The sequence below is a fragment of the Alosa pseudoharengus genome, unplaced genomic scaffold (assembly GCF_046254945.1).
Source record: "Alosa pseudoharengus isolate Yale_2024_CS ecotype anadromous, Long Island Sound unplaced genomic scaffold, YU_APseudo_1.1 YU_APseudo_1.1_scf_1, whole genome shotgun sequence".
Lineage (NCBI taxonomy): Eukaryota > Metazoa > Chordata > Actinopteri > Clupeiformes > Clupeidae > Alosa > Alosa pseudoharengus.
This window is the reverse complement of record NW_027468564.1, coordinates 931,430-948,529: the sequence shown is the minus strand read 5'-3', so window position 1 is coordinate 948,529 and position 17,100 is coordinate 931,430. Positions and strand designations below refer to the sequence as shown.

The following is a 17,100-nucleotide window of genomic DNA, read 5'->3' as shown; positions in this document are numbered from 1 at the left end:
CACACTCAGACTAATAATAACAAAGAAAATGTAAGAATAATAAAATTCAATTTGACCCCTGCACCTGCCTATTTTCTGTGATGATGTCCATTCATATTAGTTAATGTTTTCCTCAGAGTTGAATTCTGTATTATTATGATATATCCGAAACTGACTTATAGAAATCACTACACCATTTACATGGCAGTAGCCATGGCAACATGGTTCATTTTGTGAGCACACCAGGGGCGTGCAGAGACCTTTGAAGGGGTAGGGGCTCAAATTTTAAAAAAGGGCACATGGAACAACATTTTCAGAAAACGGTTTAACTTTATTTAAAACTTAATTTTGATTACAACCCAATAGAGAATACATAGGCTACATGCAAATTATATCAAAATAATTCCTATTCCCTAGCCTATAAAGCTTTAATCATCTGAACCTGAGCTGGACATTTTTTTTTTTTTTTGCATTTAAATTCTAGCATCATGCTATTTCAATGATGATGGTGGGACAGGCTATTATATGGTTTAGCAATTTGCAAAGTAGTCTAATGTACTGATAAACATTTTATACATTTTCATATTTATTCATTATGTATCAAGAAGAATGGGTGTAAATAACAGACAGAGCTGTAACACATTTTTTTCATTTCTCTCCTTAGTTCTGAAAATTCAATAGGAGTGCATGTACTGTAGACCTACTGTAGCCAGGGCACAGACAGATAGGTCTTTTCAGATTTCATTAGGCTATTGTCTACACAGAGATCTATAGCAGAGCTATAAGGCTACATCTTATTGATTAAATTCAAAGCTAATTTTAATAGCCTAGAAATCTAGACGCACCCTAGCGGCAGCAAATATGTTATTGCCTAGTCTGGCTTGTCAGGCGATAATTTTAATGTTTATCACATTGAACTACCACCATTAGCAAGCTGGTGTCTTGCAGATTCACGTGCTGTGCGTGTGGCCACTGAGTGAAATGACGCGTAATGTAGCCTACTGTAGCTAAACAGAGAACGACGTGTGGAGTTGGGTTAGTTAAACAACTACAGTAGCCTATGTCGTCGGCTTATGACGATTTAGAAAAGGTTTGCCTACTCTGTTTTATGAACTAGGTCTACTAACCTAAGCTAGGCTACTATAACATAGTAACCTAAACAGAATATGTTATGAACGTTCAGCCTTAGATTTTCGAAGCTGCCAGGTTATTGAAATGGATGGTTAAAACGGGTTTGATAGCCTACTTCATTAAACGCGAAACAAATTTAAACATTTTATTCTCTATCTCTAAGCTGAATACTATTGCATGTTCAGATAGGCTAACTGCCAAGTGACCTTACCGTGCTCCCAACCGTCTCCTGCAGCACTGTGCCTGCGTGCACCTTCTGAGAGTTCACTGAATGTATGACGTCACGGATTGGTGGCCGCAAGGCATTTCAATTAACACAGAAAATTGTTATTTTTGTAAACTTCTAATTTCACAAACTATTAATGAGACATTTTAGCTAATATTCACGTTGGAACTAGCGGAAGTATTACAAATTTTAAAAAGTAAAAAACGGGTCTTGTCAAATGGCACTTGGACATCAAAGGGGCAAAAGGGCAGGTGCTAGAGCCCCTGTAGCCCCCCTTCTCTGCACGTGCCTGGAGCACACACCCAATCATGCACAACACTAGAGTATGTGTGTGTGTTTATGAGTGTGTTTGTGGTTTGTGTTCCGAATCCGACCTGTGGTCATCTCACCCCATCTCTCTCTCTCTCTCTCTGTCTGTCAGTCTTCAGTTCTATCAATCTAAACAAAGACAAAATACCCCAAAATATGTGTAAAAACAGACCATTTCAACTGGACACATTATATTTATTCATTCAGCAGATGCTTTTATCCAAAAAGCTTTACAAAAATGAGAAATGGCATTCAAGCTACAATGCAGAGGAGACCTTATGGAATTACCACCACATCAACAAGACTATTACTAGAGGATGAGATTGCTGAAGTTATAGCTACTATAGTCAAAGTGTAGTAGAAGGAGAAAGTGGGAAAAGATGGAGGTTGCTTCATCCAAGCAGATATGTCAGAGAAACAAAGTGATATGAGCCATGTAAGTAAGGCGCCATGTTTGTTACTTTAAACAAAACTAGACCACTGAAGTTCAGAATTCATATTTTTAGTAAAATAGTGGGTATTTGATATATAGGTCTACAGCAGACACAGGAGAGAGAAGCGTGTTGAGTTCAGGTGCTGAGGTCAGCCATCTCCACCTCATCTCCACTCTGCTGACCCTCTCTGCTCTGACGTCCAGAGGTCTGCTCTCCTCTTCTGCTCCTCAGCTTGAACCAGATCACAGCAGTGACCAGCCCCTGCAGCACACAGCCTGCACACACTATTGGAAGTACAAAGATGTAGTAATTATAGTGAAAGCTGTACACAAGGTGGATCTCTCCCTCATAACAAACCCTGACATTTGACTTGTCCTCTCCGTATACTCTCCATGTGTACACACGTTGGGTTGCAACCTGGTACACACCACTTTTCTCTGCTGTGACACAGAGCATTATTACTCTATAATCCTAAGCCCAAAAAAGACCTGGATTCACTTGATAATTGCCATCCTATTAGCCTATTAAATAATGATTACAAAATACTTGCCTCTGTACTTGCTAACAGGTTGAAGAACGTCCTAGAGACCATAATTGATGAAACTCAATCAGCAGAGCCGGACAGTAACGGAGTAGCCTACATTTACTTGAGTATAGTACTTGAGTACAATTTTGAGGGATCTGTACTTTACTCGAGTATCATTTTTGGGGAGTAGCCTACTCATGACTTTACTCAAGTACATTTGAGAGGCAAATATTGTACTCTTTACTCCACTACATTTCTATCCATAACCGTGAGTACCCGTTACTACCTAAAAGGAAAAAAGAAAAATCTCAGAAACCCTCAATTTGTTGTTTCCCTCTCAAACGTGATTGGATTGTGCAGGCGGCAGGCGCCACTGATTGGGACAGCCTATCAGCAATCACCTTCAGCTTTCCGCCAAAGTCAACTCCATGGTCAGATTTAGATCAGAGACGAAACCCTAGCAGGTCCATCCCGGGAATGTGCCAACCTGTGGCCCCACCTCGCCAGACTATTTAAAATTTCTGAACAAGTTAATGATAGTTTTCAATTACAAAATAGTATTTTGTATTTGAAATACGTATTTTAAATACATGTATTAGAAATACTGCCCATCCCTGGCAACATGGTAAAAAGATGAAAATGACTGAAATGATTTTACTGAAAATGACTGAAATGATTTTACTTCCAATTCCTTTTACATTCTCCAAGGTATTAACGTTAACATTTTTCATAACTCCATGTAGGACGTTTCTGTACATATAAATGTAAGCACTGTGGCAGTAGTAATGCAATATTTAGAAAATGTAGGCTACTCTTGTACTCTTGATACTCAAGTACTTTTAAAAACAAGTACTTCAGTACTTTTACTCAAGTAGACATCTGACTGTTGTACTTTTACTTGTACTTGAGTAAAATTTAGCAAAGGGTATCTGTACTTTTACTCAAGTAATGAAGCTGTGTACTCTGTCCGCCTCTGGCAATCAGGCTTTATGCAAAACCGTCAAAAAATCACCAATAACATACGTCTGGATCTACAGTAATAGACTACAATGAACTTGCTGATGATAATAGCTTAATTCTATTTCTTGATTTTTATAAAGCCTTTGATTCTGCAGAACACCCATTCATTTTCAAAGCATTAGATAGGCCTATGTTTGGGTTTGGTGATTATTTCTCTAGTATTGTTAAGACATTGTATAAAAATGGCAACAGCTGTGTTAAACTGAAACATGGTACGAGTAGCCGCTTTTGTGTAGCACGTGGAGTAAAACAAGGGTGCCCAGTCTCGCCTTATTTATGTCTCCTGGCCTCTCAGCTGCTTACCAGGGCTTGTTAAGCTAAGCGAAGCTAGCGAAGCGGTCATATAGGGATTGTCAAAGGTTTTTTTTTTTTTTTCCCCGTCATCTACTTCCTGAATTTTTGGTCAACGATACCCAGGACACCGAACCACTGGGGCACATGAAATTTGGAGGGTATGTAGCCCCACTAGACTTTTACGGAAAAATTTTGTTTCGTAGAATTGCACTTTCTGTGCAGCCGCACACACACACTCAGGCATGCCAAACAAGCATACACAAAAGTTTCAAGAGTGGGGGATGGAGTAAAATATGGAGACAAATTGAAGTGTGATTTTTTTTCGCCGAAAGGATGTACAGGACTGAGCGGCGGTCATATTTTGTACCGCTCTGCGGTACATCTAGTTTACAACAGAGTAACTTGCAGGGGATCTCTATAGCAGGCCGTCAAATTCTCATTAGTCAATTAGCTGATGATACTATGCTTTTCCTCAAAGAGAACTCTCAGGTGTCTCAAGCCATCTCTCTTATCAGAAACTTTTCCAGAGCACATCAGGATTATGCCTTAATATTACAGTAATCGTCATCAGGATTATGCCTTAATATTACAGTAATCATCATCAGGATTATGCCTTATGCCTTAATATTACAGTAATCATCATCAGGATTATGCCTTAATATTAATAAATGTGAGCTACTATTTCTAAGAAATAAGAAAGCTTCCAACATTTGTGGTGTACCAGTCAAAGATGAAGTCAAATACTTAGGGGTATCAATTCATAGGAATGAGAATTCTGTAAGTTCTAATGCTAACTTTGAACCTGTTATTAAAAAAAACACAATCCAGATTAAACTGCTGGCTACAGATATATCTTTCGTTAAGGGGAAGAACTCTATTGACAAAAGCCGAAGAAATCTCAAGATTGACATATCTTGCCTTGGCTCTCCATGTCGATAGCCCTCTTGCCAAAAAAATAGATAAAATGTTGACTGATTTCTTATGGAGAAATAGAACCCATTATGTTACAAAATCTGTCTTGATGAATACAAATGCGTAATAACTCGTCTTCTATATGGAATTTTATCCCTCAATACATATTCTCCAAAGTGGGTGGGCTGAACTTTCTTCTAATGTGCAATTACAACATAAACAAAATCCCAATTAAATTAGCCAATTTTCACAAACAAGTACTTTTAGCCTGGTCCTTAATTTACAAACATAACTTCTCCCCACATAAATATCTCATCTGGAACAACCAAAATATCTTATATAAAAACAAATCTCTTTATCTAGACAACTGGGTAAAACATGGTATCCTCTTGATCTCTGAACTTGTAAATCCAAATGGTCTTCTCCTCAACTACTCAGAGTTTCTATCTAAGTTTCATCTGCCAGTCAAGCCAAAAGATGTTGCCATGGTTATAGGAGGAGTACCGCCTGGTGCCTTGATGTTATTAAAAAGTCAGCATTCATTTGCTGCTCTGCCTCAGGTGGCTGAATTAAATCCTTATACCACAGCGGTAGGGCAGGTTTGCTTCTCACCTAAAATACGAAAGAATAATAAAAACATCAGAGCGTTGTTCCAGAGGGATATTGTAACCATTCCCTTGGTAGTTCCATACTGGTCAGGATTATGTGATGACATTCCATGGAAGAAAGTGTGGACTTTACCCCTGAAATACTTACTAATAAACAAAGTATGTGAAGTGACTTAGGCTTATCCATAGATACTATCCCTCCAAAAGCTTTATCATCAGAATGAAGAAAGACCTAGATGACACATGCTAGTTTTGTAAAAAATCACCAGAAAAATCCATACATTTATTTTGGTCTTGTCCCCACACTGAGAAATTCTGGGCAGATCTACTCGCAATCTTGTGCACCAAACTTAATTATAATTTTGAGTTTCCTTTTAAACATGTTTTATTTGGCTTCTATGACTTTACTATTGAAAAAAGAAATATTTTTTATATTATTAACCTTTTTTATTAATAAATGTAGATATACAAACAATAAACCACTCCTCCCTTTATTTACAAACGATCTAAAAATATACATTACAGTCTTCAGTGTTCAACGCCATTAGACCATTAAAACAACCTCCTCTAGGCTCTTTCAATCTTGTTGATTAATGCACTAATAGTAATTATTATTATTTTATCTTATTTTATTATTTCATTGTTTTTATTTGTTCTCATTATTTATTAATGTTTTTTTTTTCATTCCATGTCCTTATGTTTTTTTGTCTGTTCACCATTGTATTATTTTAACTACTTGTCCCCTGGTATGTTATATATGATGTAACTTTTGATAACAGTTGATGTTGTGTATATACTGCATACTGTACCTCTTGATGAGTTTGATTAAAAAAATAAATAAATAAAGTTACTTACCTGTTAATCAAATCCAGTATTTACCATTCAGAGTGCCGAGTCATTGACGAAAAGTAAGTTCATATGATGTTTAAATCGTGTTAATCCACACTGGTATGCAAGAGGTTTTCTAACATAGTTAAACTTGCTTTTGCTATAGTTTACTTGAAGTAATATAATGTAATTGTTCTATGAGATTGTAATTTTAATATGTTTAGCGCAGGAATTTACCACCTGACGTTTCTACTGTTGTAAGAACGTAGCATCTCCTAATGGAGGAGAGATGTGCTGTTGTGCTACATGTGCTGTTAACGTGATTACGCAGTACCGTTTTACGCCGCTAGATGGCAACATTGACCATGGAATAATTGTAGTCACAAACAAAAGTACTTCTAAACTGGAAGGGAATTAGTGTTGTATGTGTTTCAAGCCTACGATTTCAGCTTGATGAGCATAATAGTGATGCATTTATGTATAATGAGCTGCAGAAATATTACTGTAAGTAATTAGAATCTAAGTCGTATTTTGTTTTTATAATTTCAGACGGTGTGTTTAGCCTATACTATATTGGCAATTCTGAATATCAATGCTGGAACAATACAGAGTTAAGACCCATCTCTTCTTTGTCCTATATTCTGACCGATATACCATCCAGTATAGTGCCACTACCCTACACCCGACTCAGCGCAACCTTATCACCTCCCCAATGCCCCTGGTTGCTGCATGAGGTAACACTGTTCCCCATCAGAACCGTATGTGTACGGTAAGCAGTGTGAAGAGAACCTAGGCCACCAACTCACAGCTGCCCTCACTCATCTACCTGCAGGATACAGTATCTGCAAAAAGTGATATCTTACTGTTTTAATCTTATATATATATATATATATATCTTATATTAAGATAAAAAAATGGCTGTGTGCATCTACTGTACTTGCAGGCTACAGTATGGAAACAGGAACCTTAGTTATCATACTACTGCAATGTACTCATCTGGTACAGTGTTGCACTGAATGGAGATATGGCCTTGGTGGTTAATGCATGTCATGACCAACTACAGAAAAAAGATCACATACTCATAATATTTTGTTATGGCATAGAAAACAATGAAACAAAACAGAAAACAAAGAAATGACCACAGGTTCATCACGAGTCCTTTCAGAATTTTTATTTAGACATGTTTTAATTTTTAATTTTAAATTCAGAAACACATTTTTATTTACATATTTCAAGTTAGAAAAACAAGCATTTTTTTATAGTTCTGTGTGAACAAATATAGAAACACTGACACCCCCAGACCGGTAAATAATTTTCAAAGAAATTCAGCAAATAACTTTAGAGAGAACAGAATGCATCATGTTGTTGCTGAAACATTCTTATAATCCAGACATTCATTTTAGGAAAAGCGCAGAATATGAAGAAAACATCAGCATTTGTATAGTATCACCCAAACAGTAGCCTATACATTGATATCAATATGGCTATGGTATTTGGCAGACACACATAACAACAATACAATCATTCAATTTAACAGTTTACAATTTAAAAAGTTGATAAGACCACATTAAGGAGAATGACAATAATAAACAACAATGTCAATTCAATCAACAGCCTAATGAATATAAATAAATACTATAATATAATCTCAATAGCATAACACTTGTGTATGAACAGGAGTGTGTGACTCTGGTGTTCCTGCAGCATGCTCAACTGCCAGGGCCACAGAGAATGAATGTTGCTACGGTTACATGGTTACTGCGGAATGTTGCAATTTAAGTTGGATGTTGCTACGGTTACGTGGCTACTGCGGAATGTTACAGAGTGTTTTGTGTTGATGAATTTGTGTTTTAATTTTGCAGTTGGTGAAATGGCCTCATTTATACAGAAAGAGAGAAGGAAGAGAAGAGGGGGAAGAGAGAAAGAGAAAAGTGTAGAAAGAGGGTGATGAAGTCTGCAAAATAGACAACAGTTTCTCTCTTACACACACACACACACAAATCTAAAAATGGAACAGCAGCAAACAGGTGATGGATGAAAAAGAGAGATAAGAAGAGAAAGGGAGGAGGGGGAGATGAGGGAGAGAGAATGAGTGGAAGAGGGAAAAGGGAGGAGACAGAGAAAATGAAGGGTCAGAAAGAGAGAGGTGGAGAGTAAGGGATAAGAGAGAGAGAGGAAGAGAAGAAGAGAAGGGAGGGGAAGAGAAGAGAGGGGGAGTAGAGAGAAAGGGTGACATGTGGACGTACCGGTTGGAGGACGAGCTCATGTGATCTTGCGCAGGGACACTGAGGAGTCATACCAATAAACCATAAACCCTGGATAGAGGGGCTCAGTGAATGTGGAGTGGAACGTGTGCAGGTGGGTGAGTGTGTTAGTGGAGACGCTGTAGAAGGACAGAGTGCCGGCCGGCCAGTCCAGGTAAACTCCTACTGTTCTGGAGCGGGAGGAGGAGGCAGGTATGTCAGTGCGTTTCTTATTGTGCCAGACAGAGTATCTGTGATTAGAGTAGCAGCTCAGACTCCAGGACTCGGCATTCAGTCCCATTATGACGTCATCATTCCTCCCTTTCCTCTCGATGCTTTTATAGGCCACAGATATAAGAGCTCCATTATCTCCACTCCTCTCAGCCTCCCAGTAGCAGCGTCCAGTCAGACCCTCTCTACACAACACCTGAGGAGACCAGTCAAATCTCTCTGGGTGTTCAGGATACGGCTGCTGCTCTAACACACGTGTCACCTTTCTGTTCCCCTCAGAGAGAGAGAGACGTCTGTCTGCTGTGTTTGGGTCCAGTGTGAGATCACAGGCATCTGCAGACAAGAGGAGAGGACATGAGAACAAACACACACACACGTCAACACAAACACACTCCTACACACACACACACACACCATGTCAACACAAACACACAAACACACTTCTACACACCCTACCTACCTACACACACACACACACACACACCATGTCAACACAAACACACTTCTACACACCCTACCTACCTACACACACACACACACACACCATGTCAACACAAACACACACACACACTCCTACTCACCCTACTAACACACTCAAACACACACACACACACACCATGTCAACACAAGCAAAAACACACACACACTCCTACACACTCTACCAACACACACACACCATGTCAACACAAACACTCCTACACACCCTACCAACACATACACATACACACACACACCATGTCAACACAAACAAAAATACACACACTCCTACACACCCTACCAACACACACACCATGTCAACACAAACAAAACACACACACTCCTACACATCCTACCAACATTGCTATTAGACACCCATACACACCTAATGCTAAAACATGTGACAGACAGACATGAGAACACACACACACACTCCTACACACCATGTCAACACAAACACACGCACACACACACTCAACATAACAAAACACCCTCACTCCTACACACCCTACCAACACACACATACACACACATGTCAACACATACACACTCCTTTGCACCCTAGTACCCACACACACACCCACCATGTCAACACAAACACACACACTCCTAAACACCCTACCAACACACACACGGACACCATTTCAACACAAATAAAAGACACACACTCCTACCAACACACACAGTAAACACAAACAAACACACACACACACACACCACACACACACCACGTCAACACAAACACACTCCTACACACCCTACCTACACACACACACACACACCATGTCAACACAAACACACACACACACCGTGTCAACACATACACACTCCCACACACCCTAGTACCCCCACACACACACACACACAATGTCAACACAAACAAAATACACACTCCCCTACACACCTTACCAACATTGCTATTAGACACTCATACACATCTAATGCTTAAAACATGTGAAAGACAAGAGAAGAGGACATGAGAACACACACACACACACACATACACACACACACACACCCCTACTGAACCTACCAACACACACACACACACACCATGTCAACACAACCAAACATCATGTCAAGACAAATACACAAATTGCTATTAGACACCCATTCACACATTCAAGCATAAAAACATGACACACTCACACACACACACTCCTATTCACCCTAGCAACACAGTCACACACACTGCTATTAGATACCCACACACACATTCAAGCATGTGAATGATAATACTATATAAATACTATATATATACAAATACTGAATAAACAAAACAAAAAAAACTTACATCTCAGCAAATGTGGCCGTGCTCTGCTTACAGAAGCCCCAGTTCTGTAAGAAAAACAAAATGTCACACACATGTACCATACAATGTCCAACTAGTTCTCAGAAGGAGACAATCATGATGTAAAAAGCCCCAACACTGTCTGTCCTGCACTTAGATTAGAGTTAGTGAGCAACATGAGGGCTACCTCTGAATAACAAATGCAATTTCCAACAGTGAAACTCCATTAATGTATATGTCAGGGAACACCAGCAAGACCTTCACAACCCACCTGTGAGTCACAGACCACATGTTGAGAACCCTAAATTAATGATTGTTTGTTGCATTACTGGTTACTCACAGTGATAATAGGCCTTATAGACATTTAACTTTGTTAAATTTGATCTACTTCATAGGGGTCCCAATATACAGAATTAATGGCCTCTCTGACAGACAACAAGAAAAAAAGTATTTTTTTTAGTATTTCTTGTAACATGGAGATAAACAGCTCCCTGTTTTTCTGTTAATCTCGCAGCATGGAATCTGAGAGGCGTTCAAATTTTACATTTGTCAAATAGTGATGAATGTTTGTGAGTAAAACAAGAAAAAATGGTGTTGAGGGTCCATAACATTAACAGTAACTCTTCGTCCAGCTCCACTGTGGGTGAGTTGCGCCAACAAGGATTAAGTTTTATCCATTAATCGGGTTGCACCAAACTTTAAACCTAGTTTAAAGGTAATTAGGTTTACGTTTAAACCATCCTTGAAACATTTAAACCAAATCCTAATTTTGGTTTAAATGTTAACATAAACCTGGTTTCATTTTAATCCTGTTGCTAAACTGCTTTAAACTCAGATTTAAATTTCAGTTAGGGATTCATTTTAAACTTGCTTTAAATGTCTTAAATGGCTGCATATATTTGATGGATTGACGAAAATCGAGTCCACAAAGGAAAATAAGAGACCGTCTCAACCCTATGGAGTTTTATGATGAGGAATTTTCAAGGAGGTACAGATTCAACTAGGAATTTGTAATAAGATTACATTTAAACTGCAAGTGCACAATTAACATGGCAGCAACCTGATTATCTTTAAACTAGGTTTAATGGACAAACCTTGATTTAATCCAGGTTAAAACGTAATCCTTGTTGGTACAACCCACCAGTCGAGGTTTTAATCACAGGTTAAGGTTTTAATCGTGGATTTGTTAAACCATGCTTAAAATTAAGTGGTGCAACAAATTCAATTTAAACCTGGATCTACAAATCCTTGATTAGGCCTACACCAAAGATTATTTTAATCCTTGTTGGTGAAACCCACCCTGAGTGTTCAAAAAAGTTCATGGAGAACTCAAGACAAAACAGAAAACTGTTTGTAAAAGTTCCTACACATTCAGCTACGATTGTGAATGTGAACACACCTCTAAATATTTGCATTATTGGATGCTGCATCAAAGAGATAACAAATACACGTCAGTGTAAAGCAGCTATTACAATACATATTTGAAAATAGACCACTACACACGGTCCAAACATACTCAAGTATCGCCAGTTTACAGACGGGATCGATCCTCCAGTCTAGCAGATAACAGCTTCAGTCCTGATTCTCCAAGAGTGTTGTGCCTCAAGTCCAGCGCTTTTATATGGTTTGAAGTCAGAGCTGCAGCCAGAACACCACAACCCTTCTCTGAGATGAGACAATCAGAGAGCCTGAGAAAGAGAGAGAGAGAGAGAGGGAGGGAGAGGGAAAGAGAGAGAGGAAGGGAGGGAGAGAGAAAGAGAGAGATGGTCCTTTTCATTCTTACCTGCATACAACTGGTGACTGTTTAAATCTGAAGTTATTTGTTTATTTTACAACAGATATGTCTGGATAAACTATTTATTAATTGATTGGACAAGAGACATTCCTAGAGTGGCGATATCTCAGGACATCCCCACTCAAACACGCTTTTTGCTCTGAATTGTCCAATGTGAACATTCCATTCATTCAAAGCGAGATAGTAGCGATTTCATAACATCACATTTGACAGCTATTGAGTGGGAAAATGGAGTAAGTAGAGTAGGGTGAATGTTCAATTTAGCAAATGACATATAGACAAGCGAGTAGGCTCTGCAAATTGGACGATTTGGAACTACTTTAGGGTGGAGGATGAATGGGGGAAAAAAAATCTAAATAAAGGACATAAGAAGCAATTTGGTGTCTTCCAACATGATTAGTTGGTAGTAGAACTGTTGATGTATGAAAGCAATATGGTACAAGTCAGAGTGCCATTGGTAGCAGATATTTCCATGGCTGTGATTACCTGCAGCACAAGGCCCAATAAAACCTATGGTGATATGTGCTACCAACCCCACTCTCACTTGTGCGATATTGCTTCATTATAAACTAATATGACACAGATTTGATCAGTTCACAGACATTTTAAGACTCACAAATAAGCTCAAAAGTAGAATGACACCTGCACAATGATATAAACAAGGTGGGATATTAATTGCTGCTTTTTCATTTGGTTGACCAGTTAATGTTTATTTTTATATCATCATGGTTCTTCTAACTAATGAAGAATTTTAAGACAAAGATATGTCTTCACCCACCTTAATGTGTGTATTTTGCAGTAGGAACTGGACAGTCCCTTAGAGAGCAGCTGAGCTCCAGAATCCCCCAGGTCATTGTCACTCAAGTCCAGCTCTTGTAGGGAGTTTGGTGACTGTAGAACTGAAGCCACCATCTCACAAGATTTATATGTGAGTTTACAATCAGCAAGCCTGCATAAGAACACAACAAAAGATAACATGAATAAATGGAAGATATAGTGTTTACACAGTGCCCTGATACATAAATAAAAATCAAGAACACAACATCAGATCAGATGGCTACTGTCGCCATACTCGGGTCGGCGGCTGTTCAGCTGGTCAAATAATTCACTCACACTGATTTAGTATTGATGTTGTCGCTGAAGCTATCTATTTTGTTTCATAATGATTTATTTATTCATTGTAATTAGCATATGTATTGATTGTTTTATTTATTCTTATTAATTTTCTTTATCTAACAAAGAGGTTAGTTGCTCAGGTGCTGTGTGATATGAGCTCATGAAGGCCTATACATTTTAGGATTTAGGGAAGACTTGTTCAATGAAATGGTATTTTAATATCATACCCTATCTCTCTCTCTTTTCTTAATACATTTTATATTTTTCTTAATTCTTACACATTGAAACGGAATATATCGTCCATGTTATTTGGTTAGGATTAATTAAATTGGATTAATGCAATATCCTGTTGCAAACCCCTGTAAACCCCTCCCTCTCTGTAGCCGCTAACATTATACACTGTCTGTATTGAGAACCGAGAGGTGCGTTGGTTGAAATTCGCAGGCGAACACTTGCAAATAAGTTTTTGGCAAACGTTTGCAAATACTCGCAAAGTGTACAGTGGAGTTGTACGTGGGCTTGACGAAGGTAACAAAGCAATTACCGTTACAGTGGAATGTTAACACCAAATCGTTCAAATAGAGTCGGGGCTCGAGCGGCAGACACACAAGCCGTTGGCGAAAGCAGCCGTTGGATCCCCACAGACTCGAGCAAAGCAGGAGGGTCGTTGGGCACCAGACGTAAAATCAGCGGATCTAGCAGCTGCCCTCCAGCTAACTACTCAAAGCCTGGCGAGAAGAGTAAATAACGAGGCACATCAGACATCAGATCCTACAGTTACTCTGTGTGATTTACTCTTGTTGAACTAGCTTCTATGCCTAGCTTCTACTAGAATGTGAATCACTAACATTGGACACCATGCAGAGGTGAACCACTGCCATTAAAAACAAAAACGTCAAGCAAATTATTAAAAAAAATACTCTTAAACTTATTTACGAGTGGACATACATTCATTACAAAGGTAACGTTAACTTATTGAAGACATTTCTCACCAGTCTAGAGTTAACACCGTGGTTAGCTAGACTGTCGGCTAGCTTAATAACAATATCGTTAACGTTAACTTAACGTTACCAGAAAAGTTGAGCTGTCAACTGTAGCAGCGCCAACGTCCTTTCTCCAGTTTTCCTAAATAACTCATTCTAGTATAACGGTTAACCCAAGAACTTAAAAAGTTCTGAAAGGAAAGGAATACGAGTTCAGATGCCTACCTGGCGAGAAGATTCAGGAATTGTCTTAAAGTCTCAACAGCAAAACGAGGCACAGCAGAGATACAGTACTCGCTATGGTTCACTTGTTGAAATATTTCAGAAATAACTTCAACGGCTGCGCTGCAGTATATATCCCAACAGTGACGTAAGCATGACGAACTGACTGTATCTCTCGTGCGAGATAAGAAAGAGGAAAGGATAGGAGAAAATGGATAGAAACGGTAGCCTAATCTTGTATAATAAAATATAATATAATTACATAGGTTGGTACATAACTAGGTGTATAACATACACCTAGCAACCACAATTATAATACATTGCAAATGACTGACGTAAATATTGGGTGGGTTATGTGCAAACACTGTCTAGATTAGGCTGTCATCTCCTTAATGAATCAATGTTAGCTTGTAAATTAGCTGGTAGCCTATGCTATGTATGGTTTAGCCAAAGGAATGACACTTACGTCAGGACCGGGTGGGTAATCGGGAGAATTCCCGGTGGGCCGCTTCACTTTTGGGCCGGTCGAGGAAAAAACATATTGACATTTTCCACGTTAGTATATCTTCTCTAAGTAGACTATCGCCTACACGTTCCGCATTCTGTGCATGACACCGTTGCCTGGGCTCCATGTGAGCGAGCTCTCCCCTCCCCAAAAGAGTTGGCTGCGGGTCCATATAGCCCGTCTTTTCCAAAAAGTTTTCTCAGATACGGATAGCCGGCCGGCCTATACAGTAGCCATAAGCGTCAGGAAGGATGGATGGTAGAAAGAGGCCAGGAGGGACTGAAACGGCCAGGTAGAATGCTGCTAAATGTGCCAAGCTTCCAGATTACAGACAAAAGTGGCAACTGATAAAGAGAGATTGCCTATAGGCAATGATTATTAGCAGTGTAATTATTGGGCTAATATTAGACGTTTGTAGCGTTGTCAAGCTATTCGCAAGCAACATATTCAATTAGGCTACTTAAAATATTAGCCTTTTGTATCCATTTCATAGACTTTGCAGTATGCAAATATTGATAACAAAACTGAAGCTTGATCTGTGTAGGCCTATGCGGTAAAAATTGTAGCCGAGCAGCAGATCAATCAGTCGACCACTGAAAATGATGAGCCCGAAATTAGTGAAGAGGAGGCCATGAGGGACAAGTAGCCTAGAGAGGATAAATTAAAGTTATTTATTGTAAGAAAGAGCTATTATTCTACATGATGAACCTTGTTTGTTCAGAAGAGGGTGTAGTAAAGGAGTAGGCTAAATCACCAAACAACAATATAGCCTATCCATGCAAAAAACATGTAGCCTAAACATTAGTTCAATATGCCTCTTTGTGGAAGCGATAGACTACATTTCAAAGGCTTTCTTTCTTTCTTTCTTTCTTTCTTTCTTAACTTGTGGTAGGCCCATAGTGGAATATTTTTTGTTAACTCTCAATTTAAGTGAATTATTATATAACCTTTACACATTGTTGAACCATGGTACTAATAAAAACTACAGGATAGTAAGAGCTGAAATGTTGTTTAATTTATCCAATTTCCGCCACTATGGAAAACGTGGGCCGGTCTTGGGCCTGAAACTCCCGGGCTGAAAAGTGGCCCCACTCCGGCCCTGCACTAGTAGTGAGCTCTGACACTAAGTTACCTCTCCAAGCAATCTGTGAGAACTTCAGTGAGTATACCTTAGTGAAAAGAGTTATGGTTGGTGGTGATTAAGATTAGGCCTATGTGGAAGTGATAGGCCTGGGCCCAGTTTCCCGATAACGACGAAGACACGCTCTGAAGAGGGTTTTCTACGATTCATCTTACGATCGTTCGTTTGGTTTTTCCAACTGTTTCCCGAACATGCTCGTAGCGTGAACGCGCGTGCACTGCTCTTAAAGCAACACCAAAGAACTTTTCCTCTGTCGCACGCACTATTTGTTTATCCAGCACTGGCTTTGGAAATAACAATGTCCACAGACAAGGTAGAATATGTTGCATCAGATGCATGTCACATTTGTAGTTTCTTATGTGTCATTCCATCGAACTACAGATCCGCTACCCGATCTGGCAAACTTACATAGTGCGGTTATAGCCGATAGAGGGCCGCGAAGCGAATGCAGAAGTGCCGTTCACCCTGTTACGAGTTGATGAACCACTGAAACGATTTTGGAAACATTATTTTAAGGTAGAAAAAACTCTTTGGTGTTGCTTTAAGACGCTCTTAAGGGGAGCTGTCCACGTTAATAGTTCTGAAATATTCTCTGATTTGATAGTGATGTCAGGTGACTGCACGTCACAGCTATAGGCCTACCATTTAAGCTTCGGATCTACACATTAATTCACATCAATACGAAAATAGAAACACTTTGACATCTGCATGTAAGCATCCCAAGTAGGTTATATACCACACACAGACATAAATAATTGTAATTATTTAAGATTAGATTGTTGCACCATGCAATAGGCTTTTTGGCTGTGTCACTTAAGAACACGTTTGA

The 17,100-nt window shown here is 39.1% G+C and overlaps 2 protein-coding genes across 2 annotated transcripts in view; both read right to left on the bottom strand.

Moving 5' to 3' along the window:
• Positions 1–7,744: 7,744 nt before the first annotated feature.
• On the bottom strand, positions 7,745–12,057 carry LOC143120859 (stonustoxin subunit beta-like; the record flags this gene model as incomplete). Its single annotated transcript, XM_076281403.1, has 3 exons — positions 7,745–9,074; positions 10,513–10,556; positions 12,026–12,057. Coding segments are annotated over 3 exons (621 nt in total), but the record flags the coding sequence as incomplete, so codon positions are not given.
• A 1-nt stretch (position 12,058) lies between these two features.
• Positions 12,059–17,100, bottom strand: part of LOC143120698 (NACHT, LRR and PYD domains-containing protein 3-like) — a gene marked incomplete at its 3' end in the record, with an annotated part of 33,786 nt that continues 28,744 nt past the window's right edge. The window contains exons 11-12 of the mRNA XM_076281395.1: positions 13,083–13,253; positions 12,059–12,197 (exon numbers count right to left, since the gene is read on the bottom strand). Coding sequence (XP_076137510.1) covers positions 12,059–12,197; positions 13,083–13,253 — 310 coding nt within the window. The remainder of the gene's footprint in view (positions 12,198–13,082; positions 13,254–17,100) is intronic.